Source organism: Lonchura striata, chromosome 4, assembly GCF_046129695.1.
Source record: "Lonchura striata isolate bLonStr1 chromosome 4, bLonStr1.mat, whole genome shotgun sequence".
NCBI classification, from domain to species: domain Eukaryota; kingdom Metazoa; phylum Chordata; class Aves; order Passeriformes; family Estrildidae; genus Lonchura; species Lonchura striata.
This window is the reverse complement of record NC_134606.1, coordinates 2,344,081-2,364,848: the sequence shown is the minus strand read 5'-3', so window position 1 is coordinate 2,364,848 and position 20,768 is coordinate 2,344,081. Positions and strand designations below refer to the sequence as shown.

General features: G+C 60.4%; 1 protein-coding gene across 1 annotated transcript; it reads left to right on the top strand.

The window, feature by feature from the left end:
• The first annotated feature begins 1,313 nt into the window (after nucleotides 1-1,313).
• Nucleotides 1,314-16,574, top strand: LOC110468741 (protein O-GlcNAcase-like). The gene is made up of 17 exons (XM_031504600.2): nucleotides 1,314-1,986; nucleotides 3,701-3,752; nucleotides 4,788-4,885; nucleotides 6,006-6,136; nucleotides 6,826-6,997; nucleotides 7,825-7,923; nucleotides 8,203-8,487; nucleotides 8,565-8,687; nucleotides 9,156-10,543; nucleotides 11,378-11,552; nucleotides 12,490-12,546; nucleotides 13,140-13,225; nucleotides 13,455-13,559; nucleotides 14,735-14,826; nucleotides 15,172-15,364; nucleotides 15,445-15,616; nucleotides 15,887-16,574. The coding sequence occupies exons 1-17, from the start codon at nucleotides 1,947-1,949 to the stop codon at nucleotides 16,021-16,023; spliced, it is 3,405 nt and encodes a 1,134-aa protein (XP_031360460.1). The 5' UTR covers nucleotides 1,314-1,946; the 3' UTR covers nucleotides 16,024-16,574.
• The last annotated feature ends 4,194 nt before the right edge of the window (nucleotides 16,575-20,768 follow it).

Genomic DNA, 20,768 nt, shown 5'->3' with positions numbered 1-20,768 from the left:
CCCCAGAAGCCTCCTGCAGGGCCAGGCTTGAGTCCAGCATTCCCAGCTGCAGGTGGGACAGGTGCTGGCTGCGAGGCAAGGAACAAGGACAAGCACAGCCTGTGCTCAGCACACCCCAGCGTGGATGAACCAGCCTGGTGGCACTCTGATGGCACTGTGACCCTGCCAGGTCACTGCTGGTCAGACACTCTTGGGCTTCTTGCTGCTTTGATGGCCTAGGCATCATGACTCGGTTTCCTGACACAATATAAACCTGCAAAGGGAAGAGGGAGAAGCCACAGATCCTGGTTTTCCAGGCTCTGATCCCCATTTCTCCACCTGTGGTTTTGATGAAACGGCTGCAGGTGGGGAGAGCTGCTGAGGGGAGCTTTGCAGTGCCTGGATGGATGCAGGGGTGACCCTCTGCACTGTCCTGGCATCACCCTTCACATGTTCACGGTACCATAATTGTGCTGGCGTCCTGGTTTAGGAATGACATTCCCCAATTAAGTGCTCACATTGAAACATCCCAGACCAATTGCTCACAGCCCTACCCTCCCCCGAGGCAGGATGGAGAGGAGAATTGGAGGCACAAAAAGTAAAGATCACACAGGCTGAGATAAGAACAGTGTGCTAGAAACAGCAAGGGGATGTAACCACAGCAATACCAATAACAAAGTGCACAAGACAGACGAAAGATCAGACCGCAAACCCTGGCAAAACAATGACATCAGCAAACAGGCCCAGTGGTCTGAAAAAGAACAAGATTACTCGGCGGTGTCAAACAGCCCGGGCCGTGTGTGGGCAGAGCTCTGTGCTGTGCAGCTGCAGGACAGGGTGGCAGAGACAGCCACGAGCCAGACGAGCGTCAGCAGCTCAGAGCAGGGCGGCACAAGGCAAACAGCCCGGCACAGGCAGCAGCTGAGTCCCCTGCGAGGCACAAGGGCCGCCCGAGGGCACGGACCGACCTGCAGAGGCATGGCACCCTCGGCCTGGCATGAGGGTGTGGCCAGGGCAGGTGCCAGCTCGGTGGTGAACACAAGGATAATGACACCCCACCCCTCGGGAACAACTCTGCGGCTGTGGGGCTCCCGGGAAGCTTCAAAGCCGGGAGAAGGGATTGCTCCACCGGGAGGACCCCCGCAGTTGGGGACGTGGCGGACCGGAGCTGCCGTGGACACCGGAGGCGGCGGCGGCTGCAGCGCCGGGGGCTCCGGTCCGCGGGCTCCGAGACTGCGGCCGGAGCATCGCCTCGCAGGGGCTCCGCACGGATTTCGGGGACCCCCCCACCCCGCTCCGCCCCGCGGCCCGGCCCCACCCGCGGGGCCGCCCCCTGCGCTGCGGCGAGCGCGTCCCCGCCGGGGAGGGCGGGCGGTGGAGCCGCCCCTGCGCGGAGCCCTCCGCGCACCCTCCGTCCCCCGCAAACATTCCATCCCTCCGCGCATCCTTCCGTCCCCCTGCGCACCTGCCATCCCCTCCCGCGAACACCTCATCCCTCCCCGCGCACCCTCCATCCCCCCGCGCATCGCTCCGCGCTCCCTCCACCTCTGCGCGCCCTCCGTCCTTCCGCGCACTCCTCCATCCCTCCGCGCACTCCTCCATCCCCCGCGCATCTCTCCGCGCGTTCCTCCGCGCACTCCTCCATCCCTCCGCGCATCTCTCCCTCCACCTCTGCGCGCCCTCCGTCCTTCCGCGCACTCCTCCATCCCTCGGTGCATCTCTCCCCTCCATCCCTCCGCGCACTCCTCCATCCCCCCGCTCCCCCTCCATCCCTCCGCGCATCTCTCCCCTCGTTCCTCCGCGCATCTCTCCCCTCGTTCCTCCGCGCACTCCTCCATCCCCCCGCTCCCCCTCCATCCCCCCGCGCATCTCTCCCCTCGTTCCTCCGCGCACTCCTCCATCCCTCCGCGCATCTCTCCGTCCCCCCCCGCGCACCCTGCGGCCGGCGGGGCCGCTCCTGCGCGGGGATGGCGGAGCGGCCGCGCTTCCTCTGCGGCGTGGTGGAAGGTAAGTCCCTCCGGGGCCGCGACTGGGGCCGGTGCCCGACTCGCCCGGGCATTGCAGGGGCTGTTCCGACCCACCCGAAGTGAACCGGGCTCGGGAAGGGCCCCAGGCTGTGGGAGAGGTGGGAGTGGGGCCCCATCTCTGCCAGGGGCCTGGACCAGCACCTCTGGGATGCTCCCAGCTCTCCCCAGAGAGCCCTGCAGCCACCCCAGCAGAATCAAAGCCCCCAGAGGGACACAGGGACCCTCTGCTCGGCCTCCAGAGCTCTGCAAGGGGTTCTTGGCTGCCCTGGACTCGGGGCAGCTTCCCGGTGTGTCCCCCCTGCCCACCCTACCCGTGGGACAGCTGTGCAGGACCCGTGGCCAGAGCCGGCCAGGGAGAGCTCTGTGCTTCTCCCTCCCCACATCCCCAACTCCCTCTGGAGCTGAGCACCCACCAGGCAGAATCATCTGCCCTTCTGCTGGCAGCACTGTGAGGGGCACTGCCCTCTGCCTCACCTGAGAGGGTGCAGGAGCACCGTGCAAACAAATGTAAAATAAACAGGAAATGCAGGGGTGGAGAAGCTGACATGAGTCAGACGTGAATCATTGATATAGTAGAGCTGACCTGGGGAAGAGGGCAGGGATGATGCTGGCAAATCCATTCCAGGAGAACACTGCTGGCAGGGTGTGTGCAGCACTCAGAGGCCTCCTTGCCAGCCCACGCCAGCTCACAGCAACATGTGCTGTGAAAGTGTCACTTGCAGGGGCCATACAGGGACTCTGGGGACCTCGCTGGGATCTCAAAATAGCAAATTATTTACCACAGAAATAACTTTTTTTGAGGTGAAATGTTTGCTGGGATTCTCAAGTGGCCACAAATTTTGGCACAGTGGGGTGTGTGACCATAGCAAGGTGACCATATATTATTTCAAAGTACGTGGAATAACCATGTAGGTGTTCAGGCAGGTAGAAAATCTGTCTGCAGAGAGAAGACAGATGGAGAGTGGGTGTTGTTGTGGTGCAAGCCCCCTCACCATTGCCCAGGACCGGTGCTGGGGGTTGCAGGGTGGGCTCCTGCCAAAGGGAGCCAAGGGAATGGGGGCAGATGAGCTCTGGGACACTCAGACACTTTGGGAAATGCAGGTGACACTGGCCAGACATGGAGAGCTGGTCCTTTCTCCCAGCTTGATGGAGTCAGTGCAGCCTGCCCCTGTGCACCACCCAGTTTTGGGAATGCTGTCATTTCCCAAGTGTCTGCTCCCCTTGGCCCCGGCTGCTGGAAATTGCAGTGATTGACTCCAAAGTTGCCCATGATGCAGAGAGAAAGCAGGAAGACACCTTGATGTCCAATTGCCATCCTTGTCCAAGACATAATGGATTTTCTGTGAACCTTCACGTTGCATCTGGAAGAGAATTTAAGTAGCTGAAGGTTCTTCTCTTGCTGAATCTCATGTCTGTGCTGGGACTCTGGCAGGTTCCCTTTAACCTCCACTTTGAGGAGCTGTCAAATCTGCATCTCTCCAAACCCATTTATCAGCCTGTCCCAGGGGAAGGGGTCAGTGTTCCTCTGGATATCCTTTCTCCCCGGCTTTGCAGACAGCTCTGCACCTCCCAGATCTTCCTACATGCAGAAAAAGGAAGCAGTCCCAACAGCAGAATGGGTGCTGCATGTCTGGCAGTGCATCTCTGCACTTTCCAACAACTGCATTTTGCCTTTTTTTCTGTCCCTTTTGCAGGTTTCTACGGGAGACCATGGTCAATGGATCAGAGGAAACTTCTCTTTCAATGGCAAGTACCCTGAATTTTCCTCTCCAGAAGGTGCGGGGGTGGCAGCCAAGGGGGTCTCACGCTTCTGCAGTGTCCCCCTGCCCCAGCGCTCTCACGGTGGCGGGGCCGCGGGTGCTGCGGGACGGACGGACGGACGGACAGACGGACGGACGGACGGACACGGGGCCTCCCCGTGCCGGCAGGTGGTGCTGGGGCTCCGCACATCCCGCTGCCACCAGCAGGACACCAGGCGGGCAATCCCAGCCAGCCGGGGCTCGCTGGATGGGAACGGAGAACATCTCTCCATCCTGAGCAGGGGTGGCTGCTGTGTCCTCAGGCTGCCATCCCTGCCTGGTGTGGGTGGCCCTGCCGTGTCCCCATGCATGTCTGTGTCCCTGTGGCACAAGGATGTGCTCGGGGTGTGTCCCTGGGATGGGAGGTTTGTGTGCAGCTCTTCTCCAAGCGGCTGCTGCCCATGCACGGGGCATCAGGGGGATGAGCAGCGCTGACAGGACCTGCCACCAGTGACCTGGGGCTCTGCAGGGCCTCCCGTGGTGACAGTGTGGGCAGTGACGAGTGTAATTAAGGACCAGAGTGCAGAGAGCAGAGATACAGGTACAGAATGTGGAAGGAAAACAAGCTGTGATGTTTTAAAGTACCTCAGGAATGAGAAGGTCCTGTCTGGTGTTGGGCTGGGGTGTGTTCACGTGGTGACACATGAGGGTGACATGTCCATCAATATTTTTCTTACCTGGAAAGAAATAAAATAAGGGACTTGTATAATGTGATACGTTAAGTGCTTTCTACTCTGTTCACCATGGGAAAATGTAAAACATTGTCTGCTGAGGAGGATAAATAAAACTAAATTAATATATCCAATGGTTTCCATACAGAAGTGCCAAAAGAGGGAGGTGTCCACCCTCGCAGGGGGCACATCCTCACACCCTACTGGTGTCTGACACAAACCTTAGAGCTCAGCACTGGGATTCCTGGCTGAGATCTCTGTTTCCAAGAGCCCGTGAGGAGCCTGGCTGACTCTTTGCTCTCCCTGCACAGGCTGCAGCGCCGGGGGCTGAACTGCTACATGTACGCGCCCAAGGATGAGCTGAAGCACCGGCTGCTCTGGAGAGAGCCCTACACAGAGCATGAGGCAGGTAGCGGCTCTGCTGGGCCCCTCGGGGGGCTGCAGGCATCACAGGTCCCTGAGGGCAAAGCATGGGCCGTGTCCCAGCTCTTTCCACCCTGCCAGGACCTTGCCCATTGCAGGGAAGCCCCCAGACCTTGCCAAGGACTCCCAGACCGTGCCCATCATATGGAATTGCCTAAAGGACCCACCTAGCCTCCCATGTGGGTCTCAGGCAATGTGCTTGAGTATACCCAGGCACACAGACCCTTGTCAGAAGTCCTCTGTGTCTTAAGGGAGTGGAAATGGTCCTCCTGGAGCCTCTCCCCTCCCAATGACCTCAGCTCCTTCCTTTCACAGAGTTCACTCTCCCTCCATCCCTTGTCCTGTTTCATCCCCTGTTCCCTTTGTGCTGCTCCGTTCTTTGTTTCCTTCCATCCCTTGTGCCACTTCATCCCCTGTCCCCCTTCATCCCTTGTCCTGCTTGATCCTTTTTCTCCCTCCATCCCTTATTCCCCTCCACCCCTTGTCCCTCTCCATCCCTTGCACCCTCCATTCCTTGTCCTATTCCATCCCTTGATCCTGCTCCATCCTTTATCTCCCTCCATCCCTTATTCCCTCCATTCCCTGTCCCATTCCATTTCTTATCCTTCTCCATCCTTTATTCCCCTCCATCCCTTGTCCCCTCCATCCCTTGTCCCCTGCATCCCTTATTCCCCTCCACTCATTGTTCCATTCCATCTCTTGTCCTGCTCCATCCCTTATTCCCCTCCATCCCTTGTCCTGCTCCATCCCCTGTCCCCTCCATCCCTTGTCCCCTCCATCCCTCATCCCCCTCCATCCCTTATCCCCCTCCATCCCTTATTCCCTCCATTCCCTGTCCCATTCCATTTCTTATCCTTCTCCATCCTTTATTCCCCTCCATCCCTTGTCCCGCTCCATCCCCTGTCCCCCTCCATCCCTCGTCCCCTCCATCCCCTGTCCACCTCCATCCCCTGTCCCCCTCCATCCCCTGTCCCCTCCATCCCTCATCCCCTCCATCCCCTGTCCCCCTCCATCCCTCATCCCCCTCCATCCCCTGTCCCCTCCATCCCTCGTCCCGCCCCACGGCGCCTCCCAGCTCTCACAGGCCCGCTGTGCTCTGTCCCCAGCCCGCATGCGGTCTCTCATCGAAGCTGCCCAAGAGCAGGAGGTGGAGTTTATTTTCGCCATTTCTGCTGGCCAGGACATGGTGTTTTCCAGCGCTGGGGATCGGCTCCTGCTGCAGCAAAAACTCAGGCAGGTACCGTGGGCCGTTCCTTCATCCCACTGCTCCCAGGCAAGGGGCACATGTGGTTTTTTTGTGTGGTTCTTGTTCCCACCCCGTGGGCTGTTCCTTCATCCCACTGCTCCCAGGCAAGGGGCACATGTGGGTTTTTTGTGTGGTTCTTGTGCCCACCCCGTGGGCCGTTCCTTCATCCCACTGCTGCCAGGCAAGGGGCACATGTGGTTTTTTTGTGTGGTTCTTGTGCCCGCCCCGTGGGCTGTTCCTTCATCCCACTGCTCCCAGGCAAGGGGCACATGTGGGTTTTTTGTGTGGTCCCTGTGCCCACCCCGTGGGCTGGCGTGGGGGTGTAAACCCCTCCTGCTGCTGCACAGAGGCACCAGCTCTGGGCTGCCCAGTGGCCAATGTGCTGTCCCTGTGATGGTGACAGAGAGCTGAGGGCTCTCTGGGGCAGGAGAAGGATCAGCCAAGCCCCAGAACTTGCTGGGCAGCACCGAGGGATGGCAGAGGCTGGAGCAGAGCCACAGTTCCCCAGGGTGGGTGAAGAGCTGCTGGCATGGTGGGGTTGCTCCATGGGCAGCTGCTACTCCCTTGGCACTGCCCAGGCAGGAACTGCCCCACGCTGTGCCGTGCCCAGATGCCCCTGTCCAGCCCCCTGGGGCTCTCTGCTGCCCAGGGATCCCAGCAGCCCCTGTCTGTGCCCACAGGTGGCTGCCATGGGGTGCCGCTCCTTCGCGCTGCTCTTTGACGACATCGACCCCTGCATGTGCCAAGCTGACAGAGATGTCTTCCCCTCCCTGGCACAGGCTCAGGCCTCCGTGGCCAACGAGGTGTACCAGGAGCTGGGCCAGCCCTCCGTCTTCCTCTTCTGCCCTACAGGTATTGCCCACAGCCCTGCAGCCCCAGCTGCCCAAAGCGGGGAGCCCCCGGGGAGTGGGGTGCCCTTTGGCTGCACCCCTGGCCCTGCTGAGAGCTGAGTGCCCTGGCAGCCCCCACAGCTCTGCCTGGACTCCTCACCCTGCCAAGTGTTATAAATGGAAATTTATTCCACCAAATTAAAAACAAAAATAGTTTTATTAGCGGTCAAATTCTATCTAGCCAGCCACGAAAAAAAAAAACAGAGCCGAGCCCAGGGATCGACCCTGGGTGTGTGACAAGGAGTCAGCCTCAGCAGAGGTTTTCCCCTATGCTCACACCTCCATCCTGGCACAAGTGGTTTTTATAGGGAAAATTCCACCTGAGGCCAAGATTTCAGCAGCCAGTCTTCCATTCAGAGTCCATAGGTTAATAAGATTTTCTGTTTTGGTGATGAGGAAGAACAATTCAGTGTCAGGAGTTGTTGAATCCCTTGATGAAATTTACTGAACGCTGCATTCACATGGATCTGCCTGAGGATTTCCACGATGTCCATCTTGGGTGGTTTATTTGATGATCAGTGCCCCATCTCCCGGCAGTCACATCCTTTTACTTGTAAATCAGGTTTTGTTTTGCCTGTGAGGGTGGGGGGTGCTTCTAAAACGAGCATAATCTAACAAGTATCCAGTATTACACATTTCATACAAGGAATGGTGCAAATTATGTTTACTACACATAACACAGGGGAGCTCTGGCTGTCTCAGGACTAGACTAGGACTAGTCCATGATCCCAGCAGCCTCTCCTCTCCTGGTCCCCAGCTCTCAGGGGATGTTCTGTGCTCTCTCCCTAGAATATTGCAGCTCTCTCTGCTCTCCCAGCCCCAGCCAGTCCTGCTACCTGCAGACCATCGGCCAAGAGCTGCTCCCAGGCATCGGTGTCATCTGGACAGGTGAGCACCAAGACCAGCTCTGGGTGTGTGGCCGCGTGCAGTGTCTGCAAACCCTGCGGTCACAGGCTGTCCTGGGAGAGCCACCAGCGAGTGACCCCGCTGTGGTGCCCCACACTGGGGTGTGCAGTCCCCCAGGCAGGGCTCTGAGCTGGGGGTCTGCTGTCCTGACTGGGGAGCGTGGGTGGGGTGGCTGCAACCTCATCTCCGTGTCCGTGTGTCCCTGCTGTGTGTCTGTGATGGACCCTGTGGCCCACGTGTGTCCCTGCCCTGATGCCCCAGGCCCCAAGGTGGTGTCACAGGAGCTCTCAGCAGAGCTGCTGGAGGAGGTGGAGGCTGTCCTGAGGCGCCGCCCCGTCATCTGGGACAACCTCTACGCCAACGACTACGACTGCAGACGTGTCTTCCTGGGCCCCTACATGGGCCGTGCTCCTGGCCTCATGTCCAAGCTCCACGGGTTGCTCCTCAACCCCAACTGTGAGCTCCAGGCCAACTTCATCCCCATACACACGCTGGGCACCTGGTTTCAGAGCGAGCTGGGGAGCTGTGCCCACCCTGACCATGCAGGTACCTGTGCCCTCCCATCCGTGCCCAGCCCTGCACGGAGCCAGGGCTGCCCAGGCTGATGAGCTGCAGTTCCTCAGGAATGGAGGGAGCCCTGAAGGACAGCCAAGGTGCTCAGGATGGAAGCTACAGCCCCCAGGAAGCCTTGGAGCTGGCGCTGCGTGAGTGGGTGGCTGAGATAAACCAGCAGGCCTTGGAGCCAGGTAGGCAGTGCATTTGCACAAGCAGCAAATCATCATCCCTCAATCCCTGGAGTGCTGGAGTAGGGGTGAGGAAGCCCCACCCTGTCCATCTGGAGGGTCTCTGGGGCTGGTGTGGCAGCAGGGCCGTGCGTGCCACGCTGGGCACGTGTGGGTGTCCATCCTGCCGTGCTGCCCCGTGGGTGCTCCTACCATGGCTGCAGCCTGGAGAGGGTTTCCTTGGCTGGCAGAACCAGAGCCTGGGCCAGCTCTGGAAGAAGAGGTCAGCCAGGGGTGAGCTTGGTGTTTTGCAGTGTTTGCCTCAGCAAAGCCACAGCCTCACCAGCCCCAGGGGCCTGAACTTGAGCCCAGGGTCCTGGCAGCTCAGCCCCTGCCAGCTCAGGGATGGAGGTCCCTGGCACTGTCCTGCCCCATGGGCAGTGGCTTCCATGCAGGTGCCAAAGGAGCTTCCCTCTTGTTCCTTTCTGGCAGGAGGAAGGACCCCAGGACACCCCAGTGTGAGCCTCAAGGGAGGAGCAAAGCTGCAGCCTGGCACGGCGGGAGGACAGGAGGTCACTCCTGACCCTCAGCCCCACAAATCTGCTCCTGGGGCAGATCCTGAGCCCTGTGCACCAGAGGAGGGGTGCAGGGAGGTGACCTCAGAGCCTGACAGGGACAGTGGGAGCAGGACTCCTGCTGGCCATCAGCAGAGCCCTCCAAGGGCTGGGGACCAGCTCGCCACAGGGAGCTGTGAGCCCTCCTCTGCTCTGCCCAGCGTGGCTGGGAGTGCCCAATGTGGAGGAATCCCGGTGGCCACTGAGACCCTCCCCAGCCCAAGCCTCACCACGAGCTCCAGCAATGGGGCCAGCACCACTCAGAACATTTCCCTGCCCACCAGTGATGCCAGGCCAGGGGATGGCAGCCCTGTCCAGTCTCCCAGCAGCAGCCAGCCTGAGGCCATCAGGACTGATGTGCCCCAGACACCCCCAGGACCTGGGGCTGGTGCCAGCCCTGGTGCCCCAGCCCCGCTGACTGATGAGGTTGGTGCTAGCCCTGGTCCCATGGCACCAGTGACCCCAGAGGAGGCTGGGCCTGGCCCCATGGCACCACTGCCCCCCAAGGAAGCCATAACCAGCTCCCCAGCACAGGTGACCCCAGAGGAGCCCAGGACCAGCCCCGTGGCACCAGTGACCCCAGAGGAAGCTGGGCCTGGCCCTATGACCCCCAACAATGCTAGGACCAGCCCTACAGCAAAGATGACCCCAGAGGAGCTCAGGACCAGCCCCATGGCACCAGTGACCCCAGAGGAGGCTGGGCCTGGCCCCATGACCCCCAAGGAGGCCAGGACCAGCCCCACATCACAGGTTACCCCAGAGGAGGCTGAGTCTGGCCCCATGACCCCCAAGGAGGCCAGGACCAGCCCCACATCACAGGTTACCCCAGAGGAGGCTGAGTCTGGCCCCATGACCCCCAAGGAGGCCAGGACCAGCCTCACATCACAAGTGACCCCAGAGGAGACTGAATCTGGCCCCATGATCCCCAAGGAGGCCAGGACCAGCCCCACATCACAAGTGACCCCAGAAAAAGCCAGGCCAAGCCTCACAGCACCGATGACCCCAGAAGAGGCTGAGTCTGGCCTTATGGCACCGATGACCCCAAAGGAGGCCGGATCCAACCCCACGGCACCACTGAGCCCAGAGGAGGCCGTGTCCAGCCCTACAGCACCGCTGACCCTGGAGGAGGTGCGGATGCTGGTGGAGCTCTTCTACCTGCCCTACCACCACGGCGCTCTGGCACAGCAGCTCCTGGAGCATTTTCGGTGGCTGCGGGCAAACAGCCTCAGCGTGGGGGTACCGGCCACGGCGCCTGATGCCTGCGGGGTAAGACTGGTCCTGGGGTGGCTCGTGTGTCCCCAGGGTGGCTGACAGAGAGGCGGTGTGTCCCCAGTGATATGAACAGGGCCTTTATGAATGCCTTTATGAATGTTCAGCTCTTTGTTAAGAAGTCAGCTTGGCAGGGGGGTGTTGTAGCTTCTTCTGGTAGCCGAAGGGGGAGAAGGCTGCAGAGTCTGTCCCTGGAGTATCCGTGCAGGGTCTGTCCCTGGGGTCTGTGCAGGGTCTGTCCCTGGAGTGTCCGTGCAGGGTCTGTCCCTGGGGTCTGTGCAGGGTTTGTCCCTGGAGTCTCTGGGCAGGGTCTGTCCCTGGAGTGTCCGTGTAGGGTCTGTCCCTGGGGTCTCCGTGGCACACTGGTAGCCGGAGGTGCAGAGGTGTCCAGTCTGTACCTGAAATCCCGATCCCAGACCATCCTCTCTCCTTTCCTCCTGGCACACTGGTAGCAGAAGGGTGGGGGGATGTGCAGAGTCTGCTGCCGAGGTCCAGCAGCAGCTCTCCCTCTCCTTCCCTCCTGCTAACACCAGGAAGAGTGTCTGTTTTCCTTGTGCCTGCTTCCCACAGTCCAATCTGGTCCTCTGCAGGTTATGGTGACAGGTCAAACACAGACTAGGGATGGGATTCCCTTTTCCCCAACCAGCACACCCATCCCGCCCCCTCCACTGTGCCCCTCTTCTTCATTTCGGGGTGTTTTTCATCCCCAAAACCCCCTCCCATGATTCCACTGGATTATTTTACATCCCAGTCCTAATTCGGGTGGGGGTGTAGGTGATTCCCAGGAGCAATTAGGTGTCCCGGCCAGGCTGTTTTGTTCCTAACACGCAGGGCAGGCGGTGGCGAGGCCGGGCTCAGTCCTTCCAGCTGCTCTGCGCTCGGACGTGCCGCCTGCACAGCCGCCTGGTCAGCACCGCCGGCAGGGCGCTGCTCTACGACCTGCACCCCTACCTCTGGGACATCCGCAACATGCTGCTGGCCGCCAGCGCCTTCGTCCTCTGGCTGGGTACGTGAGAGCCCCGGCCTTATTCTGGAGTCCCATTTGCTGGTGAAACTCTTTTCTCCAACCTGTGCTTTTAAAGAAAAACTGCGCGGGTTTTCGCTGTTTGGTTTCAAGGCAGTTTATTGTTAGTTATCTAAAAGATTGTCTTCTCGGGCTGTGGCTGTTTGGTCAGTGGCCTGAGAAGAGGCTCACACACACCCTGACATCCTCTCTGTCTGTGTCTTCTTCTCTCCCCCCGCCCAGGGCTGCTGCTATCTTTTATATAATATATTATGTATTACATGTTTATAGTTTTCCCCCAATACCTACTACCTAAATTACAAAGTGCTTTTCTACTCTAAACCAATCTGTGAATGCCAACATCACTAAGAACATGGAGGCAAGGAAAAGGAAGGAGGAAGAACAGGGTCAGCCCGCTTTCCTCCATCTTAGAACTTCTGACCCCCATGTACAAAGTAAAAACCCCCCTATACAAGTGTTAAAACCTCCCTGTACAATACTAAAAAAATTTCCCCTCTACTTTGTAATTACTTTTACTACACTATCTAACCCTTTGTGACTGCTTATTCCACCTCTAAAGTTAGTAACTCATTCCATAGCTCAAACTCAAAATCACAGCTATTCTTCAGCTGCCTACCAGAGTCTAAAATGCTTCTGACTAAGGCCTAGAACCTCTAAAAATGTCTGAGAGACATTTTAAGTTCCCACACCAGCCCTGCCAGCTCCTGTCACACCTACCCAAACCCGGAGCGCCGGGATGCTGCAGCACCGGGGCACACCCAGTGCTTGTTCTCTTCCCCAAGGAGGAGGTGAAGGTGTCTGGGACCCACCGCAGAGATTTGGGGTTCTGGTGTGCAGCTGGCAGTGCCAGGGTCCCTCCTAGCTCACGTCCCCTTGGCACTTTTTCTGCTGCTGACTGAGCACCTCGCCTCCTTTGCAGATGGTCACCTCCTCTGCGACCCTGACCCCAAGGGCACCTGGGGGAGCTGCTTTGGCTGTAAGTACAGGCACTGCCCTGGCTCACCCACCTACCTGGGGAGGTCTGGCTGCTGCCCCCCATCACCTCCAGCCCCACAGCTGTCACCATCAGGCTGCCCTTCCTCAGGAATGGCCCTGGGAACGCTGCCAGGGAGGGAGCAGTCATCGGAGCAGATCTTCACCATTTATCTCACAGCCATTGCTAGGATATGGTTCCTCAGCCCTTTTATCCCAAAGATCCCTTAGCCTGTGTAGCAAAAGGGTTCTGGGAGCAGTAATGCCCTGGGTGAGAGGTGGGGCTGTTTTTTGAATGCCTGTGCATCACTTTGCACAGTTGTCCTCTGGTTTAGGGCTCCCTGGTTGCTCTGTGGGCCTTGTGAGCTCTCACAAACCAAGAACTGTTACCAGCTGATGACCTGGGCAGGTCTCCTGAGAAGGAGCTATGTGCCTTGAGCCTCTTCCTTAGGAAAGTAGCATGCAGGGCTGCGCATTCTCACCATCCTGGGCTGCCCAGCTGGGGAACAGCTCCTTGGAGCTGTGCCAGAGGCTGATCTCCCCCTGCCCAGCAGCTTTTTGTTCACCTCACACGTGTCTGTGTCCTGCTGCTTCCAGGGTGCCAGAGTATCACTGCCCCGATGCTGCTGGGGAGGGATGCCGAGCCCTGGGCGCGCCGTGGGGGCCTCTTTGGAGAGCTGCAGGTGAGAGTGTGTCCCTCCCTCGCTGTGGGGGCTGAAAGAGCCACTGGGCAGCCAGCATCCCAATCCTGCTGCTGAGCTGCTGCAAACTTGGGAAGGCAGAGCTGAAGGCCAAGCTGCACGCGGCCTCTGCGCCTCAGCTGTGGTTCCCGGCGTTTCAGGAGTCTCAGAGCTGCTGTCTCCAGGATGAGGTTTGGAGTCAGGATGAACTGATGGGCTCTGTCTCTTCCAGGCACTGCTGCCCGTGGGGAACAGCTGTGACCTCTTCTACCATCCACCCCCACTCTTCCCGTCCAGCCAGCTGTACCTGCTGCGCCCGCTGCTGCCCCTGGACAAGGTGGGAGCTGTGGCATGGAGGGGGGTCCTGCCAGAGCCTTTGCATGGCTTGTGCTGCCCAAAAAATGATGAATTGTAGGTTCATCTGCTGCTGGCCCCAGGCTGAGCTCCCAGTGTGGGGGTGACACAGGTGGGGAGGGTCCTTGTGTCCAGCTCTGCTCAGAGCCAGCTGGTCCAGGGCAACTCTTGGGGTGGAGAATGTGCTGTGGTCTCAGCAAACTCTCCTCTCTGTGACGGGGGCCTGGGCAGAGCAGGAGAGGGAACCCCCTCAGCCCTGGATAAACCAGCACCAGGGCAGGGTTGCCAAGTTGTGGATGATCTCCTGAGCAGACCCAGTGCTGATCTCCAGCACTGGCTGTGAGCAGATGTCAGGAAAAATCCAGAACAGGACATGTCTGGATGGCAACTTCTGCAGCCTTCACCAGCCTGCAGCTCTGGGTGCTGCCAGAGCTTGTGGGGATCCGTGTCCAAATCCCTTCTTCAAACTCTCATCCAGTTGATGAGGTGATTCCCTGCTGCAGAGCAGCAGTTTCTGTCAGCTGTGACCTGCTTGGTGCCAGCCCCCTGCCCTGACATCCCAGCAGCTTGATGGCATGGGAAGAGAAAGGGAGAATCTGCATATGGAGGGACAAAATGTTAAAAGTTTCCCATGTACCTGCAGCGAGCACCCCTGTCCCTCACCCTGCTCCTCTCCAGCTCAAGGAAAGGCTAACACTCCAAATCCAGCCACCACAAACACGAGCCCAGCTCGTCTGCTCAGGCTGAACCTCAACAACAACAATGCTGAGAGGAAGAGCCAGCTGAGCCCACTGGCCCGTTGCAGGAACAGGCACAGCAGGGCATGGTCCTGCCTCTGGTTTTGGGTGATCAGGGCAACCTCCCCTTTCAGGAACAAAGCTTTTATCAGAATGTTTGCAGCAGCAAACTCAACTGTGACCAAGACAGGACATTTGGGGATGTCCTGCTGTGCTCAGGCTCTCTGGAGATCTGAGTTTCAGGGTTGTTTCTGGTGCCATTCTGGCTGCTCTGAGTGTGCTCCAGCAGCTGCTCTCGGGATGCCTGACCAGAATGGCAATTTCTGTGCTGTGGCAATGAGCCCGAGGCCAGCAGAAGGTGGTGGCTGGCATTGTGGCACAGCAGGTACAGACAGGGCTGACATGGATCCGGGTCTTCCAGGGAGAACTTTATCGCATGTGCCGGGAGAGTTTGGACTGTGATCCCAAAGTGGCAGAGATCCTCGTGGCCCACCCGGATCTCCTCGGTGACAGGTGAGATGTGGCCCCTCTGAGGCTCCCTCCTGGACATGGTGCAGGGCTGGGGAGTGAGGAGATGACCTCTCTTGGCATCCCTGTGGGGACCAACGCTGCCCCATGGCCGGCAGTCGCCTCACTGGGAGGGACAAGGAGGGACATCCTTATGCTGATGTCCAGCAGGGACATGGCAGCCACCGTTGTGGATGTCCAGCCTGGATGCTGGAGGCTGCAATGGCTCCCTTTGGCTGAGGGGTCTCAGAGGGGTGGTCAGTGGGTGCTGAGGCACGAAGGAGGAGGCTGCTCTGAGGTTTCCCAGGAGCTCCAGGCTCAGCTCGGCCATGCTCCCGCTCTGCCTGGCAGGCTCCTGGGCAGCTTCCTCAGCCTGAGCCCCGAGTACACCTTTGTGCTGGAGGATGAGGATGGTCCCTGTGGCTACGCAGCCGGAGCTCTCCACGCCGAAGGCTTCCTGCAGCAGCGAGACAGCAGCTGGCTGCCAGCCATACGGCACAAGTACCCCCCAGACCTGGGCACAGGCGGCCCAGCTCTGGGACAGGTGAGGGCACACCTGGAGCAGAGGGGAGCGGAGATGGGAGAGGTAGAGGGGGTTCCCTCACTTGTGCTTGTCTCCCGCAGGATGCCCTGGAGGAAGCGGTGCTCTTCTTCCACGCAGAGCCACTGGCAGTGCCCCAGCCCGTGCTGAGGCGCTTTCCCTCCCTGGTACAGCTGGGCACAGCTCCCCGTGTGCTGGACGTGGGGGCCAGTCGCAGCCTGGCCCTCTGCCTGCTGAGTGCACTCAGGGCCAACGGTGAGCATGAGCTCCGAGTGCTGCCCTTCATCCAAGTGCTGCCTCACCCACCAGGGCCGGGAGCTGTCCCCTGCCAGTGCTCCCAGGCACTGTCCCCTCCCCTTGCCCTGGGGGACATGTGGGCCTGTGTCTCAGGGCATCACAGGGGCACTCTGTGACAAAGGGGCAGGGGAGAGATCGATCCCCTTATGGAGGCGGGGGGTCCCTGTCGCTGTGCCCCCAGTCCCAGCACTGGGGTCCCAGTGCCCTGAGCTCTCACCTCCCTTGCAGGGTCACGGGGAGTGTTCTGCCAGGTCAGCGACGCCGACCGGCAGCAGCTGAGCTTCTACAGCAAGCTGGGCTTTGTCGCCCTGCCCGTGGCCTGGGGCAGCTCTCCCGGCGCTCAGCTCCTGGGACGACTCCTCTGACTGTCCCAGGCCAGGCTGAACCCCCCCCCATCCCACACAGCATCGGCCTGAGCAAGCAGGAGCAGAGGGGCACCTCGAGCAGGCCAGGTACACACCAGAGGGGACATGGGGGCAAGCAGGATGTCACTGGGATGTGACAGGGCTGTGAGGTACCTGGGAAGCAGAGAGTTATTTCTGCTACTCACGGGATTTGGCCACCTCTGTGCCCACCCCAAGTGTTGCTGTTTGCTGGGTTCCCTCCACCTTTGCTGGGTCTGCAGACCCTCAGGCCTGCAGGAGCTCATTAGTAGTGTTTGGGTTGGTGGTCCTGGGGCACAGCACGGTCCTGGGAGTGTCCCTGTCACGCTGGCTGGGCTGCCCAGCTCTCTCCATCCCCCTGAGACTGTTGCCTGAGACTGGGCAGAGGGTGCCGGGGCTGGCTCTCGGCACTTAGAACCTGCTTGTGTGTATGGATTGATCTGGTATGGGATGTGGGGAGGCAGATTCTTTTTCTGTGCCTGGGGCCTGAGGGAAGCTCTGTCCTTGGCAATAAAGCGTTTGCTGGGCTCTCACCATGCCTCGTTTCTTGGGGGGAAAGTGTTGGGGTGCCAGCACATCCCTCTCACACCCTGACAGACTCTCGGGCATCTCACACTGGCTGTTGCTACAGTCGGTCCTGTGTTGCCTCCAACAAAGCAGCACCCCACATATCGCAGCTGCTCCCCAGCTTCACCCAGCTCTGCTCACGTTCCAAGCCCTGCAGGGCTTTCCTGCAGGATGAGACCCTCGGGATCGGGGGGTCCCATCCTGCCCAGGACAGGCAGGATGACCAAGGGCAGGGATCTGGAAAAGGGCAGCCAGGGCCGAACTCCTCCTGCCTGATTCTCTCTCTTGCCCTTCGGAGCTGGCTGCCCCGGCTCCGGGGTGAGGAGAGGGCTGGGTGGGGTCGGGACGGCCAAAACGCCGGCAGCGGGAGCTCGGCCGGCGGCTCCCCGCGGCCCCCGCCGCGGCCGGGCAGCTCCGTCCCGGCGCTGGAGCCGAGCCCGGCCGGGGCGGGGGCTGGGCCGGGCCCGTGCCGGTGGCGGGCCGGGGGCGCGGGCCGGTCCGGGCCGTGCCGGTGGCGGGGCCGGCGCCGCTCGGCGCGGGCCGGGGCGGCGGGGCGGCCCCGGACACGGCACGGCGCGGGGCGGGCCGGGGCGGAGCGCGGCGGCACGGACCGAAATTGCTCGGCACGGCACGGCACGGCACGGCACGGCACGGCGGGATACGATACAGCGCTGCACGGCTCGGCTCGGTACGGCACTGCAGAACTCGGTTCGGCTCGGCTCGGTACGGCACTGCGGAACTCGGTACGGCTCGGTTCGGCTCCGTGAGATACCGCGCGGGGCCCGGCTGTCCCGGGAGCGGCGGGGTCAGCGCCTTGCGGGGCCGGGGCGCCTCGGGGTGTCCCGGGTGCGGGGGTGGGTGCGGTGATGCCGCCCCACAGCCCGGTGGTGGGAACGCGGCCGTGCCGTGCCGTGCCGTGCCGTGGTGCGGGAGCCGCCGTGGGCCGTGCCCGTGGGCAGCGGGACCGGGGCGGGCAGCGCGGGTGTCCCGCGGGGAGCGGAGCCCGGCGGGGCTGTGGGTGCAGCTGCGGGGCTGTACCGCACCCCAAAGCCTGCGGGCTGCGGGTTACGCGGGGCGTGGAGACTCAGGATTTCCATGAAGACCGGACTTGCTGTAGCTCATGGAAGAGAGAGGATGGATGGATGGAAGGATGTGGGGCGGGAGGGCTGGCGGCGCTGGAAGGGATGATTCTTCTCGGCTGGCTTTTCGCCTTCCCATCTGCTCTCGGAGGAGCTCTCATCTGCTGAGCCGGTCCCGTCTCCAGCATGTCCAGGAAGATGGGCTGCCTGCTCCAGGGTGCCTGGGACACCAGCCCCACCACCAGCCCCACCACCAGCCCCGCTGCCCGCCCCTCTGCCCGTGGGGATGACCGATGTTTGCGCATTCCTCCGAGGTCTTTCCCTCCTCCCCGGGCTGCCTCTCCCGAGCCCGGGCAGCTCCGAGCAGAGCGGGCAGAGCTGAGGGCCCTGCTGTGTGCTGGGGAGGCTGGGTGGAGGTAGGAGCTGCCAGGAGCTGTGCTGTGACCTGGCCTGGCTTAGGGGGTGACAGCAGGACATGGGGACATCAGGTGGCCCAAAGGACCACGAGTTGTCAGAGGAAGTGCAGCCCCGGCCTCACACAATGTTTTGTTCCTGCTGACACCCCGAGTGTCTGCTCTGCAGCAGGGTCCCTGTCCTTGTCTGGGATGGGGACACACAGTGGGTGGCAGGGGTGGGCACACTCCCTTCAGGCAGTGAGCTTGCAGCCACAGGAGGTTGTAGTTTTGGGAGTGACACCAATCCTGCCAGGGAATCCAGATTCCTATGGTGACCCTGGGCTGCTTCCTGGCGCTCCTGCAACCGCTTTGTGGAACCACGTTCCCTCCTAGACCCTGGTGGTGCTTACCCCGGAGCTCTGACCCATGCCAGGTCCCCTCCTGAGCAGGGTGGGGGTGTCGGGGCTCCCCTGCTTCGTGCACATTTGCTCCCAGCACTCCAGGGCTGCCGGGAAGTGGGAAAAGCGGAGCAGGCCCGTCCAGGCGGCCGGATTGCGAAAGGGCCAGTGCTGGGCCGAGTGTGAGGGGGCCCCGGGGAGAAGGGGAGGGATGGAGCCCTGAAGCCATGGGATTCTCCAGACCTTCTCCTGCCCCGACTGCTCGGGACATGACCTCATGCTCTCAGGGATGTCCTGGCATGGGACATCGACAGAGAGTGACTGTGTCACCCCTTAACCTTCTCAAGGAAGGATAAACAGAGCGAGCTTCCTCTCCCTTGTGCTGGCGGGTTTCCCAGGTCTCTTGTGCTGCTCCTCTCTGAGTCCTCCCAGTTGTCAGTGCCTGGGATGCTCCATGTCCCCCGTGGGTGTGTCCAAGGCTGCTGCTGAGCCAGCATATCCCCCAGGGGCCTCTGTGGCCTGGCCCTTCCCTGCTGCTGTGGCTTGGGATGTCATCCCTGTGCTGCAGGGAATGCCCCGTGCTGATCAAACACACGGACTTACCCAAGGACCTGCCTCACCGGGAGCTGCCCCTTCCTGAGCTCTGTTGGTTGTTCACTGAGGTTTTGGTGGGGCAGTCTGATTGTCCTGCTCTATGCCCAGTCAGTGCTGAAGGACACACATGATTTGAACAGTCCTGGGCCTGGGGCACCCCCACCAGCACAGATGACACCTCTGGAAGAGGCAGCCCCTGTGCAAGATGCAGGGCAGTGATGGGGACAGTGCCTGGCCGTAAGTCACCTGCCAGGGTGACTCTGTCCTCTGATCCGTCACCCACTGGGACAAGCAGAGCCATGGGAGCAGTTTGAGCAGTGTCATGGCTCCTGCTGCCATGTGGGGCTGTCCCCTGCCCTCAAGGTCCTCTCACCCATGCCAACCTCAGCAGAGCTGGGCTGAGGCTGAGGCCTGGAGGAAGCCCCAGGATTTTGACTCCACAGTACTCTCAGACACCCCACCACCAGCGCCAGCTGCGCTGCAGGCTGGGATGTGGCTCAGGGCCTCGTGCACACCTGGCTGGGACATTCCTGAGGTTTCCTGGGCAGTGGCAAGAACCTGGGCTGCTTCCCGGCTCCCACGCCCAGCGCTCACTGCAGCCAGCCCGTCCTCCAGAGCCCTTTACCCTCACAGTGGAGTTCTGCTGAGCATCTGTGCCTGGGCATCACATCCAGAGTGGCACATCCAGAGTGGCACAAGCTCTGGTCCAAGAGGAGACTGTCCCAGGCTGAAGCTGTCAGCAGGGTGCTTGGGATGCTGAGGTGGGCTCCCCATCCAGAGCAGCAGGCAGGGTTGGAGCAAAGTCTGCGAGCAGAACGAGCAGCCGGGCAGCAGGAGAGGAGCAAACGCGCGGCTTGTGCCTCAGAGAACGGAAAAAGTGATGTGGACAATGAGAGCCCTGTTAGCCTGGCTGCCCGGGACATGGACGCGGGCACGGAGCGTGTTCGGAGAGGGAGGTGCTGCAGGAACGGGGAAGGAGCCGTGCTGTGCTGCAGGGAGCTCACATGGCAGCTGGCCTGGGCTGGGCATGGAAAAGGCTTTGGCCCCACAGAGCACAGCTGGGAATATCACTGGGAATATCACTGGGAAACTCTGAGGTGAGTGGCAGAGCTGAGGAGCCAGAGCAGAGGAAGGACAGCGGGGATGAGAGATGCTGGAGCAGAGCTGAAGCAGGACCCAGGAGCAGAGATTACAGACCCTGGAGGTCATGTTGCTGATCCTTGGAAGGGAATCGGTGATTTGCTGCACAAAGCCCAAGCACTTTTCAGGTGCCATGTTCTGGTCCTCTGTGTTTCTGAATGCACATATTTTAATTTTCCTTGTAGCCAAGGATGTAGGCTGCACAATGCTGATTTACCAGGCTGTCCCTATTCCCATCTCTGATTCCCCCCCATTTCTATCTCTGCAGTCTGTACCAGGAAGGTACTTTTTTCCTCTTCCTGGCACAGTTTTGCTTGGAAAATCATGTGATCCTCACCAGAAAGCCCACGGAGTGGTGACTTCCCCATGTAACCACATTTTAGTTCCAGCAGGTGACCAGTTTTAATCCACTTAGCAGAAGGTGCACTGATTTTGTTGAGTGCTAATTATTCCTTAAAAGGTGGTGCAAGATGAATCGAATGCCTTCCAGTCTCAGCCTGTTATATCAACACAGTTGCTCCAATTAACAGGACCTGTGATCTCATAAAAGGCCA